Source organism: Mustela nivalis (assembly GCF_964662115.1).
Source record: "Mustela nivalis genome assembly, chromosome: 1".
Classification (NCBI taxonomy): Eukaryota; Metazoa; Chordata; class Mammalia; order Carnivora; family Mustelidae; genus Mustela; species Mustela nivalis.
In genome coordinates this window covers 121,990,323-122,017,825 of record NC_139020.1, presented here as the reverse complement: position 1 = coordinate 122,017,825, position 27,503 = coordinate 121,990,323, and the positions used below count along the sequence as shown (strand labels likewise).

At 37.9% G+C, this 27,503-nt stretch overlaps 1 protein-coding gene and 1 pseudogene across 5 annotated transcripts in view; one reads left to right on the top strand and one right to left on the bottom strand.

Moving 5' to 3' along the window:
• Nucleotides 1-27,503, bottom strand: part of PIK3CB (phosphatidylinositol-4,5-bisphosphate 3-kinase catalytic subunit beta) — a 203,417-nt gene that overhangs the window by 109,435 nt on the left and 66,479 nt on the right. For all 4 annotated transcript variants that reach the window (XM_082690404.1, XM_082690405.1, XM_082690406.1 and 1 more), the window contains 2 exons: nucleotides 14,279-14,465; nucleotides 5,626-5,851 (listed from right to left, as the gene is read on the bottom strand). In XM_082690404.1, the coding sequence (XP_082546530.1) occupies nucleotides 5,626-5,851; nucleotides 14,279-14,449 (397 nt within the window). In that variant the 5' untranslated portion in view covers nucleotides 14,450-14,465. The remainder of the gene's footprint in view (nucleotides 1-5,625; nucleotides 5,852-14,278; nucleotides 14,466-27,503) is intronic.
• Nucleotides 9,326-10,815, top strand: LOC309844224 (elongation factor 1-alpha 1 pseudogene; annotated as a pseudogene). Its single transcript has one exon. The product of its transcript is annotated as an elongation factor 1-alpha 1 pseudogene (transcript).

Here is a 27,503-nt window from a genome sequence, read left to right as displayed (position 1 = left end):
GACCTTCTCCCCTCTCATGCTTCTCTTTCTCAAATAAATAAATAAAATCTTTTAAAAAAAAAAAACTTTAAAGGAAAATAAAAACTCTTTCTCCATCTTGCTCTGCCCCTCCCCCCCAAATAAAAACTTTACTAAATAAATATTAGAATCAATTGTGGCATTAAATACAGAAAAATAAAAATGTTTAAGTTGCATAATGCAGCAAAGTTAAAATCCTGAGGGTACACTGTGACTTCCTGGAGAGTTTTAGATCTGGAATGGAAATACACACTAAATCAGCTATGAAGGAAGTGTAACTTAAGACAAACTAGCTGAGGCACTTTGGAGATTTTTCCCCAGCACCACTGAAACTACTTCTACCCACAAACATAGGTATTACAGGTAAGAAAAGAAAAATGAGTACCTAATACATCTAACAAAAACCAAACTCTTTATCTCCCTTTATCTACTAAAAGTCATGTCTAATCTAATCCACTTTCTAAATGTTCCTCAACTCTGTCTACTCTTCTAGTTCCTGCAGTCATTAATTTAACCCTAGCCATCACCAACCCTCCCTTAGGTTACCACATCAGTTTTCACTAACTTCTCTATTCCCAGTCTTAATCTGATTCATTCTCTATTTTACAATGTGAATCATCTTTATAAATATAATCTGATCATATTACTCCACCATTTAAATCCTTTTGATACTTCCCAATTGCTTTTAGGAATCAGTCTCTAATTTTTCATATGACCTGAATGGCTCCACATACTCTGAAGCTGGTTGCCTCTCTCATCTTCCTATTTGTCCTAGCTATCCCTTTACACAAACCATAATCAATTACTTTTATTCCGTGAATAGGCCATTCTTCATACGTGCCCTTCCCATTCAATTATCCTTCTAATTCCTGCTTACCTGGCTCAACTCCTCATCAGCACTGAAGGCTCAGTTTAGTTGTGTGTCTTCTATAAGGCCAACCCTCTCTCATTCAGCTGATTTTACCTCTTTGACTTATAGCAGTTTACACACTGTATTCTAATTGTCTATTCACTGATCCACATTTTCCACAGCATTGTCAGCTCCAAGCAAAGACCCAAGCTCACTGCTACTGTTGAACTGCAATTGCTACTACTTTGGTAATTTTTTCAATATATTGTAAATAAGGAACTCTGCTCACATAACTGTTAGAACCAGCTGAAGAGTATAGATTTCTTTAATTCATCACAGACTCACTGAATTCCAATCTGAGAATCTGCTTTTAAAAAATAAATGAAAAATAAAACTTGAATTTAGAAACCACTACAAAGAGTTCTTAAAAATAGACACTTTGGGGCACCTGGGTAGCTCAGTGGGTTAAAGCCTCTGACTTCAGCTCGGGTCATGGTCCCAGGGTCCCGGGGTCGAGCCCCGCATCGAGCTCTTTGCTCCACGGGGAGCCTGTTTCCCCCTCTCTCTCTGCTTGTCTCTCTGCCTGCTTGTGATCTCTGTCTCTCAAATAAATAAATAAATAAAATCTTTTAATAAGTAGACACTTTGCCAAAAAATAAGAAATTAGCGGGGTGCCTAGTTAGTTCAGTCGGAAGAGCATGCAACTCTTAATCTCCAGGTTGTGAGTTCAAGCCCCAGAATGGATATAGAGATTACTTTAAATATAAATAAATGTAACAATTAGGTAAGTAATTTAATTTTAAACTTAATTTCTACATGTCTTCTGGTAAGAAAATTTGATAGCAAGCCTTAAATTTCAAGATAAGAATATTTTATCATTTACAGTCAAGTATAATTTTTTTTAAAAATAGGCATTCTAGGGGCGCCTGGGTGGCTCAGTGGGTGGAGCCGCTGCCTTCAGCTCAGGTCATGATCTCAGGATTCTGGGATCGGGTCCCGAATCGGGCTCTCTGCTCAGCAGGGAGCCTGCTTCCTCCTCTCTCTCTCTCTCTCTGCCTGCCTCTCTGCCTACTTGTGATCTCTCTCTCTCTCTCTCTCTCTCTGTCAAATAAATAAATAAATAAATAATCTTTAAAAAAATAAAAAATAAAATAAAATAAAATAGGCATCCTACCCGGCATGGAGTCCAATTCAGGGCTTGAACTCACAACCCTGAGATCAAGACCTGAGCTGAGATCAATAGTGAGATGTTTAACCGACTGAGCACCCAGGTGTCCCAAATGTAATTTTTTCACATAAAAAAAGCACTGAGTGGGGGCACCTGGGTGGCTCAGTTGGTTTCCTATCTGCCTTTGGCTCAGGTCATGATCCCGGGGTCCTGGGATCTGGGATTGAGCCCCATGTCTGGCTCCCAAGAGGGAGCCTGCTTCCTTTGCCCGTCACTTCCCTTGATAGTGCAACACACGCGTGCTCACTCTCTCTCTACCACATAAATAAAATCTTAAAAGAAAAAAGGTATTGCTGAATATTTTCTTCACATTAAAGATATTGTTAAAATCCTGCAGTCACTTTAAAATATATCACAACTTAAGATAGGTCAGGGAAAAAATAAGGGAGTTTTCAAAATATTTTTTTCAGGATGCTGACAAAATCCTCTGATCAAGATTTAATGGGCATTTGAAGGGGTGACCTTCACTACAGAACATAATCAGAAGACAAATAGAAATTCTGTAAATAATTATTTATAATAAACATTAGAAAATAAAATGAGATAAATCATCATGCAGGAAAAGGTATTTTTAGACCCACCAGGGCAATAACATCTGTAAAGGTTCCATTGTTTTCTTTGGGGAGGAGAAGGCAGAAAACTCGTTCCTGAAGTTAAACTGAAATAATTGTTTATTGTTTTACCAGGAGGCATGACCTCACCAAGCCCCAGTTATAGTCATCACATACAAATTAGCAACTGCGAAAACAGAGTTCTTAGGTACTTAAAGTGAAAATTCACTCCAAAATATTAAAACAGACTTACTCAACTTCCTAAATGCACATTAACACCTGAATCTGTGTATACGATCATTAACATCAGGTTTTCTAGATATGCTGAAAATCTCAAGTACAATTTATTGTTAAGCATTTATAAAGTGTTCATTTTATTTCTTTTAAGATTTTATTTATTTATTTATTTGACAGAGAGAGAGAGCAAGCACAAGCATGGAGAGGGCAGTGGGAGAGGGAGAAGCAGGCTCCCCACCAAGCACGGAACCAACATGGAGTTTGACCCCAGAACCCTGGTATCATGACTTGAGCTGAAGGCAGATGCTTAACCAACTGAGCCACCCAGGTAACCCATAAGCTGTTCAGTTTAATATAAAACAGAGTTTGCATCTTGATCACTCAAACTGCAGGGCACACTTCATTAAAAGTTTTCATATAATAAACCTATGATACAGAACAAAATATGGTCACACTGCTTATAGAAAGAAAAATTCAATTTATATATTACATACGTATGACCCCTGCACTGTGGCAAGGTAAAGTCAGGGTTGCCAAATAAAAACAAAGGCAAAAAAACAGCATGCCCAATTCTACTTGAATTAGATAAACCATGAATGATTTTCATCATTGAGTATATCCCATGTAATATTTGCATCTAGTATATTTTTATTTGCTAAATCTGCCACGCTCGTGTAGAAATAACAGTGGCTAATGAGCCCATATTTTTTGAAGATCTCAACTAGAAGATAGTGTAGTAATCTAAATTTTGAAAACATGATACAACTCAGAAAGATATCTATATCTTGACAAAAGTTAGCTCTCTCTGTGATGCTAATCATTTGGGTTATCAAATATTTAATCCTTAACAATCATTATGGTTCTGGTCTACTTCCTTCCATCAGCAGGGAAACCTAAAAGCTATATATTTCATACACACAGACACATACACAAAAAGCCACTTGGAAAGAACTATATCTCAATATTATCAGTGGATATTCTTGTCTTCAATAACACTGTAAGTCATTTTATTATTTTTTACTTTCCCATATATTCTTCAATTCAAACAAAGGAGACTTTTTGTAATGGAGAATTTAAAGTTTATGAAAAAATCTTTGGAGCCCTAGCAAATGGAAAGGAGTGCTTTCTAATGAGGCCATTAATATATAAGAAAATTGTGGGGTCTCCTGGATGGCTCAGTCAGTGGAGCATGTGACTCTTGATCTCAGAGTTGTGAGTTCAAGCCCCACACAGGGTGTGGAGATTACTTAAAAATAAAAAAATAAGAGGCGGGGGATGGGGAGTAAGGAAGGAAGGAAGGAGTGATGGATGGTCGGGTGGGTGGATGAATCCTATATGGTAAATAATTACAAACTTATTGAAGAAACAAAAAATTATTTCCTAAACTGAACTAGCTCTCCTCTGAAGTAATCAAACCTTTTTAAGTACTATACTGTCTGGGTACTTGGTTGGCCCAGTCAGTGAGCAATCTGACTCTTGATCTCTGCTCAGATCTTGATCTCAGTGTTGTTGAATTCAAGCCTGGTACTCATAGGCCCAGCATGGAGCCTACTTGAAAAAAAAAAAAAGTAAAGGAAAAAGAAAGAAAGAAAAGAGAAAGAAATACATAGAAAAAAGAGAAAGAAATACGTATAGGCTGTCATTCAGTAATTCAACGAAGTTCTGTTCTTCTTCTAAGCACTCAGAGGGAAGAATGTAGCCCTACACTTGTAATCATTAGTTAGTCTGAATCACTATAGGTCAAGATCAAAGAATGCAATCTTTAGGACATGGTTCTTAGAAAGGATGATACTAGGTTATCTTGAAGACACTTATAATATTAAATGGGATAGTACCATATTATCTTTTAAGAGTGAATTTAGTCAATACAAGAGGCTAATCCAAATCCAAAAGCCTCCAGTGGGCAGATTGGTTTTTTAGTTCAATTTCAAGTCTCTTAAAAAATAAAACTGAAAACAACAACACAAAACTGCTACTGCAAAATAAACTTCAAGCCTCCTCTGCAGTAAACCTTTCACAGTACTTGATTCTAGTTATCATGTCTAAAGCAGGATATTGATATACCATTGGCCCATGTGATACCTAACATTATTATAGCAAAAGATACTCTACCACATTTTGTTACTCATGATTCTCCCTGGAATTAATTTGCAAAGAATAACGTAGACATAACATATCCTGACTCCCTACAAAAGTATCTCTACTTAAAGATAATTTTAGTTAAGGAGTAAAATTTGTCAGTAATATGGGTTATTGACAGAAACTTTTCAATTAGCTTAAAGTCTTGATATACAAAATTTTATATAAATAGTGTGTATAGTTTAGAGGAAGTTGTGTGTATTGTGTATAGTGTATAGTTTATAGTGTAGAGGAAGTTCAAAAGAAATGGAGGATGTATCTCTTAGAAAAGGGCTTCTCAAACTATCTGAGACAAAGGGAGAACTTTTTCCTTTCCAATCTGCCAAAAAGGACATATACTCTGGCTAATAAAAATAAGTTGCTAAAAAAGATACACAAAACATATTACCATAGTGTCCCAGGGGTTATCACATTGCTACAGGAATTTATAAACATTTACTCTCAATTGTTACATGCACCTTATCTCAGACTAGTTATAAATTTACAAGTAAGTATTGGTCTTTGAGCCACACTCTACAAAGCAACGTCTTTGATCATACTTACATGTTGATACATAAACCATAAATATGTAAAGAATTCATACCAGTAAGTTTTTAAGTTACCTTTTCCTATAAGGACTCCAATTTTTGAGTCTAATTTTTCCCCTGGGTCACAACTTCTTGTCACTAATTTGAGAACTGGAAGAAAAGGTCTGACATCACAGAGTCTTCTTGTTTCATCTTCAAGCTCCTCATATACAGCAGTTTGATTCACACATGCAAACATATAGGAGTCAATTTCCATAAGGAGGTTAAACATTGGGTAATTGTGAACTTGCTTCCATAACATCTGCAGGAAAAAAATAAGACACTTTCTGGAACAGAAAAACTTGTTCAAGTGTACAAAGATACATCTACAAGGATACTCACTGTAGCACTCTCTATAAAACTCAAAAAAATAGGAACAAGCCAAATGTTTAGCAATGAAGGACTGGCTAAATCAACTATAAAATATTACAAATCTATAAAACTAAAATAAAAATACACAGTAACATGGAAAGTTGTCCAAGATATATTAAGGTTTTTGTTTGTTTGTTTGTTTGTTTGTTTTTAAATACCAACTTACAAGATGGGATCAGGAGGGAGACAAACCATAGGAGACTTAATCTCACAAAACAAACTGAGAGTTTCTTGGGGGTGAAGGGGTATGGATAGGGTGGTTGGGTTATGGACATTGGGGAGTATGGGCTATGGTGAGTGCTGTGAAATGTGTAGGACTGATGATTCAAAGACCTGCACCTCTGGCACAAATAACACATTAAATGTTAATGAAAATAATTTAGAAAAAATAAATAAAATACCAACTTACAAGGGAACACATATAGTATTAACCCATATTTGTAAGTATTAGTACAATGCACAAAAAATGCATTTACATAAACAAAATTAAGTGAGAATCTGCAAGACTTCTTAAGAGAGAAGACTCAAAATCAGAAATGAAAGAGAAGTTACAACTGACACCATAGAAATACAAAAGATTTTTAAGAGACTACTATAAAAAATTATATGGCAACAAACTGGAAAACCAAAAGAAACAGATAAAACTCCTAGAAACATACAATCTTCTAAGGCTTAATCAGAAAAAAAGCAGATACTCTAAATAGAGTGATAACCAGTAATGAAATTGAATCAGTAATTTTAAAAAACTTGCACCAAAAAAAAATGTCTAGGGGCCGGTGGGTGGCTAAGTCAAGTAAACGTTGGCCTTCAGCTTAGGTCAAGAGTAGCCACTCCCCCACCCCCACCCCACCTCCCATAAGCACCCCATAAGGCTCCCTGCTCAGCAGGGAGCCTGCTTCTCCCTCTCCCCCCTGCCGTTCCTCCACTGGTGTTCTCTCACTCTGTGTGTGTCAGATAAATAAATAAAATCTTAAAAAATAAAAAAAGTCTAGAACCAGATGGCTGCATTGCTGAATTCCACCAAACATTCAAAGAAGAATGAGGTATCAGGTATCAGGGTGCCTGAATGGCTCTTTCAGTTAAGCATCCAACTCCTGATTTTGGCTAGGGTCATGATCTCAGGGTCCTGAGATAGAGCCCGGCCAAAGGCTCCTTGCTGGGCATAGAGCCTGCTTAAGATTCTCTTTCTTCCCCTCTGCCCACCCTGCTCTCCCTCTCTAGTTGGGGAGAAAAAAAGAAATGAATATCAATCATTTTCTTTTTTTCTAAAGATTTCTTTTATTTATGTATTTGATAGAGAAAGCGTGTGCTACAAGCATGGAAGTGAGGAAAGAAGAACAGGCAGAGGGAGAGAATCTCAAGCAGACTCTGCATTGAGCATGGGCCCAACTGCACAACCCTGAGATCATGAACTGAGGCCAAATTAAGAGTCAGAAACTTAGGGGAGCCTGGGTGGCTCAGTGGGTTAAAGCCTCTGCCTTCTGCTCAGGTCATGATCCCAGGGTCCTGGGATCGAGCCCCATATCAGGCTCTCTGTTCAGCAGGGAGCTTGCTTCTTCCTCTCTCTCTCTGCCTGCTTCTCTACCTACTTGTGATCTCTGTCTTTCAAATAAAATAAAATCTATAAATCAAATCAAATAAATAAAATCTTAAAAAAAAAAAAAAAAAGAGTCGGAGGGGCACCTGGGTGGCTCAGTGGGTTGGGCCTCTGCCTTCGGCTCAGGTCGTGGTCTCCGGGTCCTGGGATCGAGCCCCGCATCAGGCTCTCTGCTCGGCAGGGATCCTGCTTCCCTCTCTCTCTGCCTACCTTTCTGCCTATTTGTGATCTCTGTCTGTTGAATAAATAAATAAAATCTTTAAAAACAAAAAAAAAAAGTCAGAAACTTAACCAACTGAGCCATCTAGGCACCCCTCAATTCTTTTTTAACTCATCCAAAAAAAGGAAAAAGGAATGCTTCCAAATTCATTCTACAAGGCCAGCATTACTCTGATACCAAAATCAAACAAACACTACCAAAAACAAACAAACAAACAAACAAACATACTAGTATCCCCAATGAACACAGGTGTAAAAATCTTCAACAAAATATTAGCAATGCAAATTCAACAAGACATTAAAAGGTTCATTCACCACAATCAGGTAGGAAATATTCCAGAGATGCAAAGATGGCTCATCATCCATAAATCAATCAAAATGATATACCAAACTGAAAGATAAAATCATCTAATCATCTCAGAAGACGCCAAAACAGCATTTGACAAATTCCAAATTTGTTCATCATAAAAACTCTCAAAAACGTGGGAACAGAGAAAATATACTTCAACATAATAAAGCCATATATGATAAACCCATGGCTAACATCATACTTATGGTGAAAAGCTGAAAGCTATTGCTCTAAGATCAGGAACAAGACAAAAATGTCTACTCTCACCACCTTTATTCAACATACTGTATTAGAAGACCCAGTCACAGCAATGAGACAAAAAGAAAAAGTATCCAAATTGTTAAAGAAGAAGTAAAATTGTCACTATTTGCATAAGACATGATACTATATATAAAAAAAAACCCTAATGATTCCACAAAGTTGCAGAATACAAAATTAATATACAAAAACCTGTTGTTTCCATATACTAGCAAAGAAAGAAAACAATGCCATTTATATCAAAGAAAAATAAGTATATATAAAAACCTAGCCTTATGCTAAGTCAATAAGTCAGAAAAAGACAAATATCACATGATCTCACTTATATGTAGAATCTAAAAAGCAAAAATAAAAACAAAAACTAATAAATACAAAGAACAAACTGGTGGGGGGAAAGGTGTAATAGATGAAGGGGATTAAAATATCAAAATACCGGTTATGAAATATATAAATCATGGAGATGTAAAGTACAGCAGTGAGAATACAGTCAATAATATTGGAATAACTTGGTGTGGTGATAGACAGTAACTATACATATCATGGTAAACATTTCATAATGTATGTAACTGCTGAATCATAGTTTGTAAACCTGAAAGTAATATAATATCGTATGTCAACTCTACTTCAATTTTTTTAAAAAGTGATTATCTATGAAGATGTTCATATTTACCTTTTTTTTTTTTTTAAAGATTTTATTTATTTACTTCACATAGACAGACCGTGAGAGAGGAAATATAAGGAGGGGGAGTGGGAGAGGGAGAAGCAGGCTTCTAGCCAAGCAGGGAGCCCAATGTGGGGCTGGATTCCAGGACGCTGGGATCATGACCTGAGCAGAAGGCAGGCGCTTAACGACTGAGCCACCAATGCGCCCTCATATTTACCATTCTTATGAACATAAGTAACTTCTAATTAGAAAAAAAAGCTTTTTTGCAACAGGTCTGCCACCAGAACACAGGTGTCGTGAAAACCACCGCTCAACCTAAACCAGAATGGGGAAGGAAAAGACTCATATCAACATTGTTGTCATTGGACACGTAGATTCGGGCAAGTCTACCACTACTGGTCATCTGATCTACAAATGTGGTGGGATCGACAAAAGAACTATCAAAAAATTCGAGAAGGAGGCTGCTGAGATGGGAAAAGGCTCCTTCAAGTACGCCTGGGTCTTGGATAAACTGAAAGCTGAACGTGAACATGGTATCACCATTGATATCTCCCTGTGGAAATACAAGACCAGCAAGTATTATGTGACCATCATTGATGCTCCAAGAGACAGAGACTTTATCAAAAACATGATTACAGGCACATTCCAGGCTGACTGTAATGTCCTGATTGTTGCTGCTGGTGTTGATGAATTTGAAGCAGGTATCTCCAAGAACAGGCAGACCTGTGAGCATGCCCTTCTGGCTTACACAGTGGGTGTAAAACAACTAATTGTTGGTGTTAACAAAATGGATTCCACTGAGGCACCCTACAGCCAGAAGAGACACGAGGAAATCGTTAAGGAAGTCAGCACCTACATTAAGAAAATTGGCTACAACCCTGACACAGTAGCATTTGTGCCAATTTCTGGTTGGAATGGTGACAACATGCTGGAGCAAAGTGCTAATATGCCTTGGTTCAAGGGATGGAAAGTCACCCGTAAAGATGGGAATGCCAGTGGAACCACACTGCTTGAAGCTCTGGATTGCATTCTGCCACCAACTCGTCCAACTGACAAGCCCTTGCGTCTGCCTCTCCAGGACGTCTACAAAATTGGTGGTATTGGTACTGTCCCTGTGGGCGGAGTGGAGACTGGTGTTCTTAAGCCTGGCATGGTGGTCACTTTTGCTCCAGTCAATGTTACAACTGAAGTCAAGTCTGTTGAAATGCACCATGAAGCTTTGAGTGAGGCTCTTCCTGGGGACAATGTGGGCTTCAATGTCAAGAACGTATCTGTCAAAGATGTTCGTCGTGGCAACGTGGCTGGTGACAGCAAAAATGACCCACCAATGGAAGCAGCTGGCTTCACAGCTCAGGTGATTATCCTGAACCATCCAGGCCAAATTAGTGCTGGATATGCACCTGTGCTGGATTGTCACACAGCTCACACTGCTTGCAAGTTTGCTGAGCTGAAGGAGAAGATAGATCGTCATTCTGGAAAAAAGCTGGAAGATGGTCCCAAGTTCTTGAAATCTGGTGACGCTACCATTGTTGATATGGTTCCTGGCAAGCCTATGTGTGTTGAGAGCTTCTCTGACGATCCTCCTCTGGGCCGTTTTGCTGTTCGTGACACGAGACAGATGGTTGCTGTGGGTGTCATCAAAGCAGTGGACAAGAAGGCAGCTGGAGCTGGCAAGGTCACCAAGTCTGCCCAGAAAGCTCAGAAGGCTAAATGAATATTATCCCCAATACCTGCCACCCCAGTCTTAATCAGTGGTGGAAGAACGGTCTCAAAACTGTTTGTGTCAATTGGCCATTTAAGTTTAATAGTAAAAGACTGGTTAATGATAACAATGCATCATAAAACCTTCAGAAGGAAAGGAGAATGTTTTGTGGACCATTTGTTTTTTTGTGTGTGTGTGGCAGTTTTAAATTATTAGTTTTTAAAATCAGTACTTTTTAATGGAAACAACTTGACCAAAAATCTGTCACAGAATTTTGAGACCCATTAAAACAAAAGTTTAATGAGAAACAAAACAAAACAAAAAAACAGAAAATTCAAAGTATGCACCATCCTCCCTTACAAAATATTATTTTTCCTGGATTCTTTTCTATTGACCAGGATTATCATCATTAATTAACAGTGCCCTGTCAGAAGAAGCAGAATCAATCTCTTGTCATTTTCCCCCAAGCTTCCTGAATGAAATCATATAAAAGAAGGTCACCATACAAATGGCAAGGTGGATTACAAATTTGTAATTGCAGCCAGTATAAAAACCAAAAGCTGAGATAATAGACCCTAGTAAGGGATGCCTGGGTGGCTCAGTTGGTTAAGCAGCTGCCTTCGGCTCGGGTCATGATCCCAGAGTCCTGGGATGGAGTCCCATGTCGGGCTCCTTGCTCAGCAGGAAGCCTGCTTCTCCCTCTGCCTCTGCCTGCCATTCTGTCTGCCTGTGCTCGCTCTCGCTCCCCCTCTCTCTCTCTGACAAATAAATAAAATCTTTAAAAAAAAAAAAAAAAGACCCTAGTAAAAATCATAGCTAATCTTCAGATTCAGCTATATTCAAAAGAATAGGTGGGGCGCCTGGGTGGCTCAGTGGGTTAAAGCCTCTACCTTCGGCTCGGGTCATGATCCCAGGGTCCTGGGATGGAGCCCCACATCAGGCTCTCTGCTCTTCAGGGAGCCTGCTTCCTCCTCTCTCTCTGCCTGCCTCTCTGCCTACTTGTGATTTCTCTCTGTCAAATAAATAAATAAAATCTTTAAAAAAAAAAGAAAGAATAGGTAAACTGGATTTCATAAAAATTTTAAAAATTTTATACATCAAAGGACAGTACTGCAAATAAAAAGGCAACCCAAAGAATGGGAGAACATATTTGCAAATTATGTATCTGATAAGAGATTAATATCCAGGATATATGAAGAACTCCTATGACTCAACAATAAGAAGCAAACAATTGAATTACAAAATGTACAATGGTCCTAAATAGAAAATTCTACAAATGGCCATTAAGAACATGAAAAGATGCTCGACATCATTAGTGATCAGGGAAATACAACTAAAAACTGCAATAAGATACCATTTCACAGCTATAAAAATAGTTATTATAAAAAACAAACGACAAAAACAGAAAATAACCAGTGTTGGCCAGGATGTGGAGAAACTAGAACTCTTGAGTACTGCTGGTGGGAAAGAAAAAGGATAACGCAACTGTGGAAAACAGTCTGGCAGTTCTTTAAAGAGTTAAAACAGAGTTACCAAAAGATATAAAAATTCCATTTCCAGACATATACCCCAAAAAACTGAAAGCAGGGACTCAAACAGATAACTGTACACCAATGTCCACAATAGACAAAAGACTGATACAATCAAAATATCCATCAACAGATGAACAGAAAAACAAAATGTGGCATAAAATTCCAAACAGTGGAATTTTACTAAGTCTTAAAAAAGAATGAAATTTGGACTTAAATTACAATATGGATGATCTTTGAAAATACTATGGTAGGTAAGATAAGTCAGACACAAAAGGACAACTACTGTTTGATTCCACTTTTATGAGGTAGCTGGAATAGACAAATTCCTAGAGACAGAAACTAGAATAGGGATTACCAGAGACTTGGAGAAGAAAGTTTTTTATTTAATGAAAACAGTGTTTGTGTTTCTATATAAGGCTGATGGTTGGGCAATACTGTGAATGTATTTAATACAGAATTATGCACCTAAAAATTATTCTTATGGTAAACTTCACGTTATGTATGTTTTACAATTAAAAGAATGGAGTGCATGAATGCTTAATCCAGCTTCAGGTGCAGCCACAGACATCCATACTTGTCACTGATGACTATAATGGTAAGTACTGAACCTGTATACCAGGTTAATACCTCTGAATCTTGGGATACCTAAAATAATTTTGGGATTTTTTGTTTTCTACTTCAGGGATGATGCAGTTTTAGAATTCTCATGTCTCCCAGATGAAGAAGCTTGGTAAAGAGTTAAGAGGCTATCCGAAGTCAAGAACTTTAAAAAGGTTTATCATAAATACTTTTTCTTAAAAGTATCATATCCCCTGATTTTCATATTGGGTTCAGCTATTTGGAAAACATTAAAGAGAAAGTTTAGGAAAATAATTTTATTTACATTTCATTGTACTCACAAATCAATACCACTCATCAATTAACGTGAAAACAAGCAAGATTAGTTACATAAAAGAAGTTGCGGGGCGCCTGGGTGGCTCAGTGGGTTAAAGCCTCTGCCTTCGGCTCAGGTCATGATCTCAGGGTCCTTGGATCGTGCCACACATCCCGCTCTCTGCTCGGTGGGGAGCCTGCTTCCTCCTCTCTCTCTGCCTGCCTCTCTGCCTAATTGTGATCTCTGTCTGTCAAATAAGTAAATAAAATCTTTAAACCTAAATAAATAAATAAATAGAAGAAGGTGCTTCCAAACTGATGGTTACAGAAGGGAGGTATGGTTGGGGGAATGGGTGAAATAGGTGATAGGGATTAAAGAGTACAGAGTACACTTGTAGTGATGAGCACAGGGTATTGTTTGCAACTGTTGAATCACTATATTGTACACCTAAAACTTACATCACACTGTATATTAACTAACCTGAATTTAAATTAAACCTTTTTTTAAAAAAAAAAGAACTTGCTTCCAAAGGAGGGCATGCTATTCACTACTAGGGGAAAACTTTTTCTTCCCCACAATCATCATGAAGAGTAATGAGGGTATGGAGGGAAGAAGAGGAAAGAAAAGGGGAAGAGACAACCAACCAAAAATCACATACAAAAAAGTATGACAAGTTCAAAGATAGTACTTAAAAAGATTTTAACTCAAAACTTTCTTTGACAATGTCAAATTCCTTTAAACAACCTGAATGAACATTTCAAACTAACCTAATTTTTCTTAATTCAGGTATTACATATAGATTAAAAGTGAGAGTGAGAATTACCTTTTACACATCTATAAAAGACAAAGCATGTATCAAAATCCTAAATGTTAATTTTCCCTCAAACTGACCATATGATTTACATTTAATTATTTAAAGTCAAGAACTTTAAAAAGGTTTATCATAAATACTTTTTCTTAAAAGTATCATATCCCCTGATTTTCATATAATAGAATGACATTTCTATAATAGAATTATAGAAATTCTATAATAGAATAACATTTTCTCTAATAGAATAACATCTTCCCCTAAGTGATATAGTAAGTAAGCTACATTTATAAAAATTCCACTTATTAACATACCTGTTTAATATAGGAAATGGTAGCTTCCCGAGGAACCTCCAGCTGAATATAAATCCCAGTGGGCAAAAGGAAATCCACAGGTATGGAGCCATCAGATGCTAACTGTGAATCCACTGCCCAGATGTCAAGGATGTCTGCCATAGCAGGAGGCATTATGAAACTGAAGCACATTCATAACCATGGGGCCCTAAAAATTATTAAGTAAAACGTGGTGAAACAGAAAATTAGCCAAATCTTATAATAAAATATGTTAAAGACCACCAATCCATAATTAGTCTTTGGATTTCAATATAGCCAATAATATAACAGATGGCTAATTAAAGATTAAGCCACCAGAAACAAAATTATTTAAAAACATTGTCGGTTATCATTAAATCCATTACACACACACACTCTACTCAAATTCAACAAAAGTGTATCACATATGAAAAATGAAAGATTTAAGATTAGAGGTTTCTAAGAAATTCCGTTAACAACCACTCAACAGGTGATTCCAGATTTTATTAAATAATATTGGCTGCTTTCGCTGAGTTCTTCTCTGCAAATTCCAATGAAAACAGTAGTCAAGAGGGCCTTCTTTCAAATATAATTTTCTATCTGGGCACCTGGGTGGCTCAATCAGTTGAGCATCTGTCTGACCCTCGATTTCAACTTAAGATCATGATATTGAGGTCATCAGGTCAAGCCCTGTGTTGGGCCCCATACTCAGCAAGGAGTCTGTGCTTTTCTCCCTTTCTCAAATTGCCTCCCCCCACCCCATTTAGACACACTCACTCTAAAATAAATAAATCTTTTTTTTTTAATTTATCAATCTCATGTGAGAAACAAAATGTCATGAACTTACAGTCTCATGACCCATCACCTAAGAATTAAAAACACCAAATCCCTCAACCCAGCTGGCAAGGCCTTTTGTGCTATGTTTCTGGACTAATTTCCTTTGCTTGTCCTAATACTGCACCACCTTCGCCTTTGTATCACAAAGGCTACTAATCTACTGTTGGAACTATGTTCAGACAAATGTTGACACTCCTGGAATCAAACCCCTATTCCAACAAATGCGCCCCTGAACTGCACCTTCAAGACTTCCTTGAGAGCTTCCTTGAAGAAAGCACAAAATAATAGTGGGCGGAACACGGGCACTAAAGTTAATTAAATCAAGATTCAAATCCCATTTACTGAAAGAATGAAAGCATCACATCAAAAGAGACAAGAGCCAACTTGAAGCATTTCTGAGCATCAAAAATATCCAAGACATCCACGGGTTGAAATGCATCAAAAATATAAAAATGACTTAATAATAATAAAAAGAAACAAATAAACAATTTACTGATCACCACTGGAAATTGCTAAGACCAAGTCCCTATTCTGAAAATTGATAAAGAATGGGGAAGCAGGGCACCACTGGCTCAGTGGGTTAAGCCTCTGCCTTCAGCTCAGGTCATGGTCTCAGGGTCCTGGGATCAAGTCCCACATCGGGTTCTTTGCTCAGCGGAGAGCCCGCTTCCCCCTCTCTCTCTGCCTACTTGTGATTTGTCTCTCTCTCTCTGTCAAATAAATAAATAAAACTTAAAAAAAAAATAATGGGGAAGCAAATTAAACATGTTTTGACCAGCTTATACCAAATATTTCAGGGTAACCAAATGACTGATGAGGGTAAGGTTTTTCCTTAAGTTTTAGAACAACTTTAGTTCATAAGCACAGAAAGAATGATAAAATTAGAAAACCACCGTTGTGCAACCTCTAATGAAACAATGAATCTAGGCAATAATGCATAATTTATGGATGCTAAAAAATTTTACAAAATAAAGTGAAAGGATGATGAGTAACTTTATAATGAACAGTATCAAGTTAACACTATCTAAATCCTATGACTAATCCAGACATATGTCTCCTACAATGCAACAGAAGTACTAACCACACCCTATAGGATATAGTTGATTTTGGAAAACAAACAAACAAAAAGAACCTGAATTTAATCAAGACTCTAAATCTGAATTATTTATCATTTTACAAGAAATAGGAAAACAGAGACAGGAATTAAAGACTTCAAGGAAACATCAGTCAAGTTCCTAATGAATCATAAATTTAAAAAAGTAATCAACAAAAACAAAAGAAGCTAATCAACAATAAGAAAAGAAAATGATGCAAGGACTGTTAACAATCAACATTTAGGAGGGGCACCTGGGTGGCTTAGTTGGTTAAACCTAGAGCTCTTCATTTTGGAATAGGTCATGATCTCACAGTTCTAAGATCAAGCCCTGCCTCAGTTCCGTGTTGGGAGTGGAGACAGCCAAATCCAACACTTATTTCACCAAATCAGCTATAAAAACCGATCTTTAGGGACGCCTGGGTGGCTCAGTCGGTTAAGCTTCTGCCTTCAGCTCAGGTCATGCCTGGGATCCAGTCCCACATCAGGCTCCTTGCTCAGCAGGAAGCCTGCTTCTCTCTCTGCCTTTGCCTGCCACTCTGCCTGCTTGTGCGTTCTCTCTCTGACAAATAAATAAATAAAATCTTTTTTTTTTTTAAGATTAGAGACAGTGAGAGAGAGCATGAGCAAGGAGAAGTCAGAGGGAGAAGCAGACTCCCCACGGAGCTGGGAGCCCGATGCGGGACTCGATCCCGGGACTCCGGGATCATGACCTGAGCCGAAGGCAGTCGTCCAACCAACTGAGCCACCCAGGCGTCCCTAAATAAAATCTTTTAAAAGAAAAAAACAACAAACATCTTTAAGACAAACTGGGAAATTAAATATGAATTACATATTAGATGATTTTAAGGAAATACTGTTGCATTTGTGAAGTATAATAATGGTCTGGTGGTGGGGCACCTGGCTGGCTCATTTAATGAAGCATATGACTCTTACTCGTGTGGTTGAGTTCAAGCCCCACAACTGGTGCAGAGATTACTTAAAAATGGGATCTTAATAGATTAAGATCTATCTATACGCTGCCTACAAGAGACTCACTTTAGACCTAAAGACACCCGCAGATTGGAGATGGAGAACCACCTATCATGTTAATGTATGTCAAAAGAAAGTTGGTGAGAGAGCAGAGAGGAGCAGAAGGAAAGAGCAGAGGGAAAGAGCAGGGAACAAGGAGAAGGAGATACCCTGCCGGGCAGGGAGCTCTATGTGGAGCTTGATGGACTCGATCCCAAGACCCTGAGATCATGAGCTGAGCCAAAGGCAGATACTTAAACAACTGAGACACCCAAGCGCCCCCAAACTGGTCTGCTTTCTTACACCATACACAAAAATAAATTCAAAACAGATGAAAGACTTTAGTGTGAGACAGGAAACCATCAAAATCCTACAGAAGGGGCGCCTGGGTGGCTCAGTGGGTTAAAGCCAGCTTTATTGCTCAGCTGGGAGCCTGCTTCCCCCCCTCTCTCTCTGCCTGCCTCTCTGCGTACTTGTGATCTGTGCCTGTCAAATAAATACATAAAATCTTAAAAAAAAAAATTCTACGGGAGAACACAGGCACCAACCTCTCTGACCACAGCTGTAGCAACTTCTTACTAGACATATCACCAGAAGCAAGGGAAACAAAAGCAAAAATGAACTATTATGACTTCATCAAGTCATACAAGCATGCAAAAAGCTTCTGCACAGTGAAGGAAAACAATCAACAAAACTAAAAGGCAGCTAAAGAATAGAAGATACTTGCATGACATACTGATAAAGGGTAAGATTCCAAAATCTAACAAAGAACTTATGAAACTCAACACCCAGAAAACAAATAACCCAGTTAAGAAACGGGCAGAAGGCATGAAGACATTTCTCCAAAAAAGACATTTAGATAGCTAACAGACACATGAAAAGATGCTCAACATCACACATCATCAAGGAAATACAAATCAAACCACAATGAGATACCATCTCACACCTGTCAGAATGGCTAAATTAACAACACAAGGAACAACAGGTGTTGGCAAGGATGCAAGAAACCGCACTCCCTGAATATTCAAGCCTTTACTGATTCCTCTACCCTAACTCTTACACCCTTTTATAATCTGGACCCATTACACTGACACTTATACAGGCCCTGAAACTTTCTGATGTGCCAGTCCTGTTTCTGTTGGCAAGATAGTGCACTGATGAAAGACTGTGGTCTCAGAATCCAACAGCTTACTTGTGAGAGTTCGTTCCATCCCTTACCGGCTGAAAGATTTCGGGCAAATCATGTATCTTCTCCCCTACTTAAGTTCCCTTATCTGTGAAATGATGAAATCAACAGTAACTACCTTAGAGCACATAGCTATAAAAATTAAAGAAAGAACGCCTGGAACTTAGTAAGTTAAATATAAATATTTGCAACTAACTTGGTTTTTTTAATTCAAAAGCCCTAAGTTCTTTTGAGCTATGAATTATATATTTTCAACTACTTTCATTTCCCCAAAAGTGATCAGCACATAGTAGCCATTTTGTAACTGTTCAATGTTTTTAAGACAAAACATTATTATCCCTACTCCTACAATTCAAAAAAAAGCTCACAGGGTAATAAAATCTAAAATAGCTAAAGGTGAGTTCTTACTCTGTGCCAGCATTCTAGTAATTTCTTTACATGCATTTCTGTATTTTATCCTTATTACCCCCCTATGGTAATATTATTACTCCTTGAGGAACTTAAAGAGGTTGTTATCTCATAGCTACCAAATAGCAGTCCTGGATTTGAAGATGGGTCTAGCTACAGAGTATGAGCACTACATAACCCTCCGCATAATAACTCTTAAATTACCAGAAAAAAGTTTTTATTATTATATTATTACTAACCATAATAAACCACACGTTAACTATAAGCTTCTGGAGGGCTTGACCCATGCTTTTATTTTTGCTTTTTTCCCCCCATGCTTTTTAAAGTACTGTCTCTTACCACAGTATATAAAGAAATCATTAAACTTGGGCGCTCTAAACTGATACTTTATTACAAAGATTCATTTTTATTTTTATTTATATGACAGAGAGAGAGCACAAGCAGGGGGAGTGGTAGGCAGAGGGAGAGGAGAAGCAGGCTTCCCCACTGAGCAGAGAGCCTGATTATGGGACTCGATCCCAGGGCCCTGGAACCACGATCCAAGCCAAAGGCAGACACTCAACCAACTAAGCCACCGAGGCACCCTAAACTGATACTTTTATAAACATGAACAAACTACTCACAGTTACTACAGATGTCATTAACAGTCACTGGTCCTGGAATAGTTTTAGGTACATCACTGCAGAACAGCCTATTGAGACTGTCTTTAGGAGAGTTGTTCTTCAACCTTGCAAAATAGCAGGTGTTAAAGAAAATATGCTACACAAAATTATAAAGACCATGCTTTGCTTACTTTCATCACCACCACACAAAGATGGGGGAAAGCCAGCTCCTGAATACCAAGTCACAGCATGTATGACATGAATCAGGAATTTGCAACAAAAGCTGGAAAAACAGAAGTCTGCACTTAAAATAGAGAAGGGTTTATGAAACATCAGCCACCTATCATACAATTACAATCATGATAAACCTGTACATGCCCCTCCTTTCTTTAGCATGGATTTTTGGCAAGATTCTCACAACTAAAACCAAATCACCTAATAAATAACAACAGCAATAAGGGAGCATGAACCTATAAAAACAAAATTTCTAAGATCTCACCCTTACCAGACAGCTGGAAATGCTGAGGCTTCCCAGGTCCTGAAGCCCAGAAGAGCAATCTTTTCAAAGACACTACACCTCAAACCACCCTATGGCATTAACTTCCCATATACAAAATTATGAACTTCTGGGGCCATTGGATGAAAAAGCACTATAGTAGATTTAAGAATTTCTTGATGACATAGTTATAAATAAATGAATTACAAGAATAAATTCATGGGCCCCTACCTATCTTCCTTTCTAGATCTGTTCTTCAATACTCTCACATATCCTATCCTTAATCCTGACACCCTGAACCACTGATACTTGCCAACATACCCCATACTCTCTCCTACCTCCCACCTTAACCATCACTCTCTCTCCCTAAGATGTCCTTATCTACATATCTCCTGATCAACTTACTCTTCTATTTTTTAATGATTTTTTAAAAATTATGTTATGTTCGTCAACATACAGTACCTCATTAGTTTTAACTCTTACTCTTCTAGACTCTTGGAACCCTTCCCTGATAATGCTGTGCACCCAAGCACCAGGGCATATCTATGTCAAAGCAAGAGCACGCTACACTGAAGGTCACAGGTCTTTCTCACCTCTTTATTTGCAGCTTTGACACATATTATGGACTCAGTAAATATTTAGATATGGGTAAATGAATAAATGAATGAGTGAACGAATTCTATGGAAGTCACTTAGGAGAACAATTGTACTGGATAATTAAAAATGTGATCTAAATCGTGCCTCAGAGGAAAAATTTTAACTATGTGGCTTCAATGCAGTCTCTCAGTGCCTAGTCTAGGAAATTCCATAAACAGCCCACAAACGTGACATCTTGACATGAAGTCATGGTAATATGTACCATTACACAGATAAAATGCCATACACATATAGATTTCCTAAAACTCACTAAATTTAGGTATTGCTTATCTATTTGCCCATGGCTTTACAAAAATCTCTGTCTATATTTTATAGATGTACCTTTCCATAAAAGAGTAAACCAGAAAAATATTAACGAATATACAGAATTCTGATCACATAATCACTTGCAATGGATCAAGCTTCACTTAATATCACTTTGTTTCCAATCCATACATTCCTGTCATGTGAAGAGGAACATGAAATATATCTTATCTATAACCTAAGCACTGCATTCCCACTATATAGCAACCCAGTAACAGTACAGGCATTTCCTTCCAAAACTGATGCTTTTTCAACTAACGTTTAACTATAGAACAGCTTATTCCCATAAAATGACATCTACTAAATTTAGACAGACTGGAGAATTCCCATGACGTCAAGGGATAACCATTATTTTTAATATAGGGAAAAAGAATAATTCACTAAGCTCCACATTTATGCTTTTGTATTTTCTATATCTATGCTACATTTCACAACAGAAATATTTAGAAACATTTAAATAAATTAAAATTTTAAAACTGGCCAAATAAGTTTTTCTCGTGCTATCTCAGAACCTATCAAAAAGGCAAGTTTAACCATTTAGCTTTACAGGTAATCATGCTCATTGCTTCTTAAAGGAACAGCACACCAATCTCCAAAATTAACTCTTTGATCTTCAATTTCAAGGGCAAAATCCTCACTTTCAAATGTCAACTACTTTAAAAATACTCCAATGATTCAGCAAGATAATAAAGATGCTTCTTAAGCAATACTATGTTTAAAAAAAAGACAAGTGTTTTTCTCTACCAGAAGTAAATTATCAAAATATTGCAAGGTTACAAACATGTCCATTAATTTCTACCATAATATTGTCATATTAATAATTCACTAACGGGGCGCCTCGGTGGCTCAGTGGGTTAAGCTTCTGCCTTCGGCTCAGGTCATGGTCTTGGGTCCTGGTGTGGGGTCCTCTACTCAGCAGGGAACCTGCTTCCCCCCCACCCCACCGCCTGCCTCTCTACCTACTTGTGATCTCTGTCAAATAAATAAAAAAACCTTTAAAAAAAATAAATAATTCCCCCCAAATAAATAAATAATTCACTAATAACTGGCTGGCTCAGTCAGAAAAGCGTGAACTTTTTTTGCTTAAAATAGGCTCCACACCCAAAGTGGGATTTGAACTCATGACCCCGAGATCAAGAGCTACATGTTCTATAACTGAGCCAAAGAGGTGCCCGGAGCAAGGAACTCTCGATCTCAAGGTTGTGAGTTCAAGCCCCACATTGGGCACTGGGCACAGAGCCTACTTAACACAAACACAAAACAAAACAAAACAAAATAAAACACCGCTCAGGTAAACATATGGTATGTAATTACAGCCTAACGTGTAGGTTGTACTTGTGTGTCCCTTTAATAAAAGAACTTTTGTTTAGATCAATGTTCAAGGTTTTCAAGTATTTTAAGCCAAATACTATGTAGAAGAATCGTTTTCAATCCTCTCATATTCCATATGCTTATTAAACAAATATTATACAAACACTTCAAAAACCTGAAATGAAACTATTCATATATCTTATATATGTACCTAATTTCAAAATAAACCCGTGTAATGCCCCAGCTATAACATACAAGGAGAAATAAAAGAAAAAATAAGATTTTTCTCAATATGTAAATACTTGGACATGACCAAACATCTGCTAATGAAGCAGTCAGGTTTGCCTCTCAACACAGAATCACCATGGATATGACAATTCAGATGACTAATCCAGATGTGTTGTACTGATGATCAAATACTAAAAATGCCACTCACTGGTGTCACAGATTTTCTAAATCTTTATCTTTCAACATCAATATTTTGAAACCATGTAAAAAAATACTTTCTATTACATTTTTATGTAATATAGGGTTAAGAACTCAGCTCAGATAGTAAATAGAATTTTCACCTTATCGGAAAGAAAATTCAAAAACTGTGTTGTACATGAGACTTTTTTTGCTGTAGACAACTGTCTAATGCATTGCAGGATATCTAGTAATCCATGGCCTACTACTAAGTCTACTAAGTAGCACTTCCCCCAGTCAGTGTATCAACAAATAAACAAAATTGTCTGTCACAAATTTCAAAAACATCTTATAGGAGGGAAGTCACACTGTTCACTTTCAGTACCACTGCTCTAGGACAATTCCTATTATTTCTCAAAGTAGTAGTAACCTAGAAATGGTCTTTTTTTTTTTTTTCTAATTTTATTTTTTGAGAGAGAGAAGGAGCATGAGCAGGGGAAGGGGCAGAAGGAGAGGGAGAACAAGAAGCAGACTCTCTGCTGAGCAAAGAGGGTGGGGCCAACTCAGGGCTGAATATGAGGACGCTGAGATTATGACCAAAGGGAACACCCAGGCACCCCAATCCAGAAATGTTTTTATCTAGACCTAGTTATACTAGGTATTTAAAATAGTAATGAACACAATTTATCATACATTTCTACTGGCAAACCAACGTTTCTTATATTTGGGTATGCTGTCTGGCTAATTCTTGAAGGGTAAAAAAAGAAGCTAAAGTAAAGAAAACTTCAGCCCCTTAAACAATCAGAGGAATATAAGGCCAGTATGACTAGCTCTTAACTTTCATGACTCTTAGTAAACAAACTTAAAGATGGGGTGGTCAAACTAAACCCACAGGATAACTTGTGGCTCTTCAGAATATCATGTACAACACTGTATATAGGTACTGAGAGAGGGGGCATACTTACAAAATGTGCTGTGCTTTTATTAAAATAGCACGTCCTTTATCAAATTAAAACTATGATGTGGTTGCTAAGCCATCGAGGTATCAAACCAAATGCTAACAGATAAATCTTTTGTAGAGATATTTTGAAAAAAAAAAAAATTACTGCTACACATTCAAATGTAAAATATATCTGGTTCCTATTTCCCTTTTCACCTTATTTTATAGGGAGCACCACACACCAGTCCAGGCTAAGAATTAACTCAAGAGTTTCCAGTTGGGAGATGCCTTAAGAGTTACAAACCTTGGGGCCCCTGAGTGGCTTGGTCAGTTAAGCATCTATGTTGGCTCAGGTCATCATCCCAGGGTTCTGGGATAGCCCCGAGTCAGGTTCCCTGCTCAATGGGGAGCCTGCTTCTTCTCCTCCTGTATCCCCTTCCCACACGTGTTCTCTCTCTCCCAGTTTTTCTCAAATAAATAAATAAAATCTTTAAAAAAAAGTGTCACAAACCCTGAGGTGCCTCCAGGTTGAGCCTCCAATTCTTGATTTCAGCTCAGGTCATGACCTCAGGGTCATGGGATCCAGCCCCATAAGGGCACTGGACTCTGTGCTCATCAGGCAGTCTGCTTGAGATCCTTTCTCCCTCTGCCCCTCCCCTGCACACTCACTTTCTCTCAAATAAATCTTAAAAAGTTAGAAACCCTTCTCATATTAAAGGTAAGAAAAGTAAGGCCCAAAGAAATTAATTATCGAGGATGACACAGCAACAGAGCTAGAACCAAAGTCAGATTTTTCCCAAGCAATCAGCATACCTTTAAAAATATTTTTTCCCCTTATTTTGTTTTCCTTTTCTCTTTTTTAGAAATAACTTATTTTAGACAGAGAGAGTGAGCACATGTTTGTGCCTGTGAGCAGAAGCAGAAGCAGAGGGAGGAGAGAATCTTCAGTAGATCAGTGGGGAGGCCTGATGCAGAGCTCAATCTCAGAACCCTGAGATCATGATGGGAGCTGAAACCAAGAGCCAGAGGCTTGACTAATTGAGCCACCCAGATGCCCCCTCCTTTTGCCTTTAAAAGAAGTATCTTTCCCAGGGCTACCTAGCCCCACAGAATTCCCAGTCTTGCATCACTCTTCTGTTTAAACATGTAGGCAATGATCAAAGCGTGAGGACAAGCATGACACAACTATGAAAATAACTCTCTTCCAGGAAGCTATCAGAGGGCATGGAACTTTAGCAATGACAATCTGCTTAACTAAAACCCTCATACTGTAATTATAAACCTATATCCTGCTAATTGTTCACTGGCAGAAAAAGAAGAAAGGATTTAAACATTCTCAGTCTCCACAGGAATATGTCATCAGAGCCATTAGATTTTACACTTCTTTAAATCAAATCATAAGTAGAAGCCAACATAAACTTACAGATGAACAAGTTTAACCAAAAACTACTCCGCAAAATTATGGAAGAGATTTTGAGAGACTGAAAGACAATTTTTTAAAAAATTAAATCCAACAGGGGTGCCTGGCTAGCTCTCTTGGTGAAGCATGGGACTCTTGATCTCAGTGTTTTGAGTTCGAGGCCCACACTGGGTGTTGAAATAACTTTTAAAAATTATTAAATCTTTTAAAACTTTTTTTAAAGACTTTATTAATTTTTTTATTTGACAGACAGAGGTCACAAGTAAGCAGAGAGGCAGGCAGAGAGATAGGAGGAAGCAGCTCCCTGCGGAGCAGAGAGCCCGATGTGGGGCTCAATCCCAGGACCCTGGGATCACAACCTGAGCCGAAGGCAGAGGCTTTAACCCACTGAGCTACCCAGGTGCCCCCCAAATTTTTTTAAATCTTAAAACAAAAATTAAATGCAATAGTATTTACCTAATATTAATTTCTGTCTTATTATATGATATAGTTAGAAGATAAGTGAATGTTCATAAAAAAAATTAGCACTGGGCTACCTGGGTGGCTCAGTCAGTTAAGCATCTCTCTCTGGCTCAGGTGACAGTCCCCAGGTTCTAGGATTGAGCCTCGAGTTGGGCTACCCACTCAGCAGGGGTTCCTGCTTCTCCCTCTTCCTCTCCCTCTGCCCCTGCTTGTGTGCTCTCTCATCTTACTCATACTATCTCTCAAATAAATAAATGAAATCTTTAAAAAAAAAATTAGCACTGAAAGGGGCTGTACACATTTGAAGATTACTATCTTTGCCATCTCAAATATTCAGGTTTCAATCAGACACCAAGTAAAAGATGGGATCTTGATTCATATGGGCCTCAGTTCTGCTATCCACATTGTTCAAAAACAACAAATCAGCCTCAACTGATTTGTTTACAGAGAAGCATTATACTACGCACTGAAAATATGAACAGAGTAGAACTTGTTTTGTAAAGACTGGAATCATCGTAAGTCTATGTAAAAGATACCTCCAGAGATGGGGCCCCTGGCTGGCTCAGTCAGAGAACCATGTGACTCTTGATATCAGGGTTGTTAGTTCAAGCCCCACACTGAACATGGAGCCTACTTTTTTTTTTTTTTAAGATTTTGTTTATTTATTTGACAGACAGATTACATGTAGGCAGAGAGGCAGGCAGAGAGAGAGGAGGAAGCAGGCTTCCTGCTGAGCAGAGAGCCTGATGCGGGGCTCGATCCCAGGACCCTGAGATCATGACCTGAGCTGAAGGCAGAGGCTTAACCCACTGAGCCACCCAGGCGCCCCGCATGGAGCCTACTTTTAATTAATTAAACTACAGATTTATATTCTTAGTACTTAACCTCAATATAAACAAAATACATTTATAAATATTTAGTGTGTTTGGGGCGTCTGGGTGGCTTAGTGGGTTAAGCCTCTGCCTTCGGCTCAGGTCATGATCTCAGGGTCCTGGAATCCAGCCCCACATCGGGCTCTCTGCTCAGCGGAGAGCCTGCTTCTCCCTGCCTACTTGTGATCTCTCTGTTAAATAAATAAATAAAATCATTTTTAAAAATTAAAAAAATACAAAAATAAATATTTAGTGTGTCTCTATAGAACAAGTTTTCTCATTATAAGTCAGATTTATTTCAATGTCCATGACAACAGAGCAATTTTTTAAAACCACAACATATATACTTAATATACCAAAATTATTTCAGTGGCGAACCTAGGCACAGACAAAACTGCGGTCTTGCTTAAGAAAATTTCTCTCTTAAACAACTTCCCAACAAGCAATCTCTAATGCACAGACAGGTAGTTCCCATCATGGTACACATCCTAAAGAGGAAAACACAGCCAACACTTAAAATAGCACAAATTTAAATAAAATATAAATAGTTAATAAAGTTCCCTACTCCCAAAAAATAGATCACTACTGTCTTTGGGTCTTAAAAGAGAAGCTCCAAAATATTCAAATTCAATAGAGCAATCATCTCAGATAAAATTACCCACTATGTAAATGCTACTTAACTCTGAAAGGTTACTGTAAGATCTAATGTATAAAAGTAATGAAGTATTTAACATTGAATTTTATGATTCTCTTTAATCGAGTATCTGGCGCATCAATATTGAACCAGATCCAGAGATTTTATTAATGAAACACCAAGAAGTTCTTTTCATAATACAGTTTCACCCACACATTATGTTGTACAACTTGGAGGGTATAACCCTGATAATTTACTTCCCTCTCTGACCTTCAGTTTCCTAATTTATAAATAGGAGTAAGTAATTCCTACTTTGCAGAGTTGGTGTAAGTTTTAAATAAAATAGTGTATACACAAAAGCACACTGCATAGCACTTTATATATAAAAAGCACTCATGGGCACCTGGGTGGCTCAGGTGGTTAAGCATCTGACTCTTGGTTTCAGCTTGGGTCATGATCTGGCTCTGTGCTCAGCGTCGAGCCTGCCCAAAAGATTCTCTCCTTCAGCCCCTCCACAAGCAAGGGAAAGCTTGCTCACCCTCTCCCTTTCTCTTTCTCTTAATAAATAAATCTTTTGGGGTGCCTGGGTGG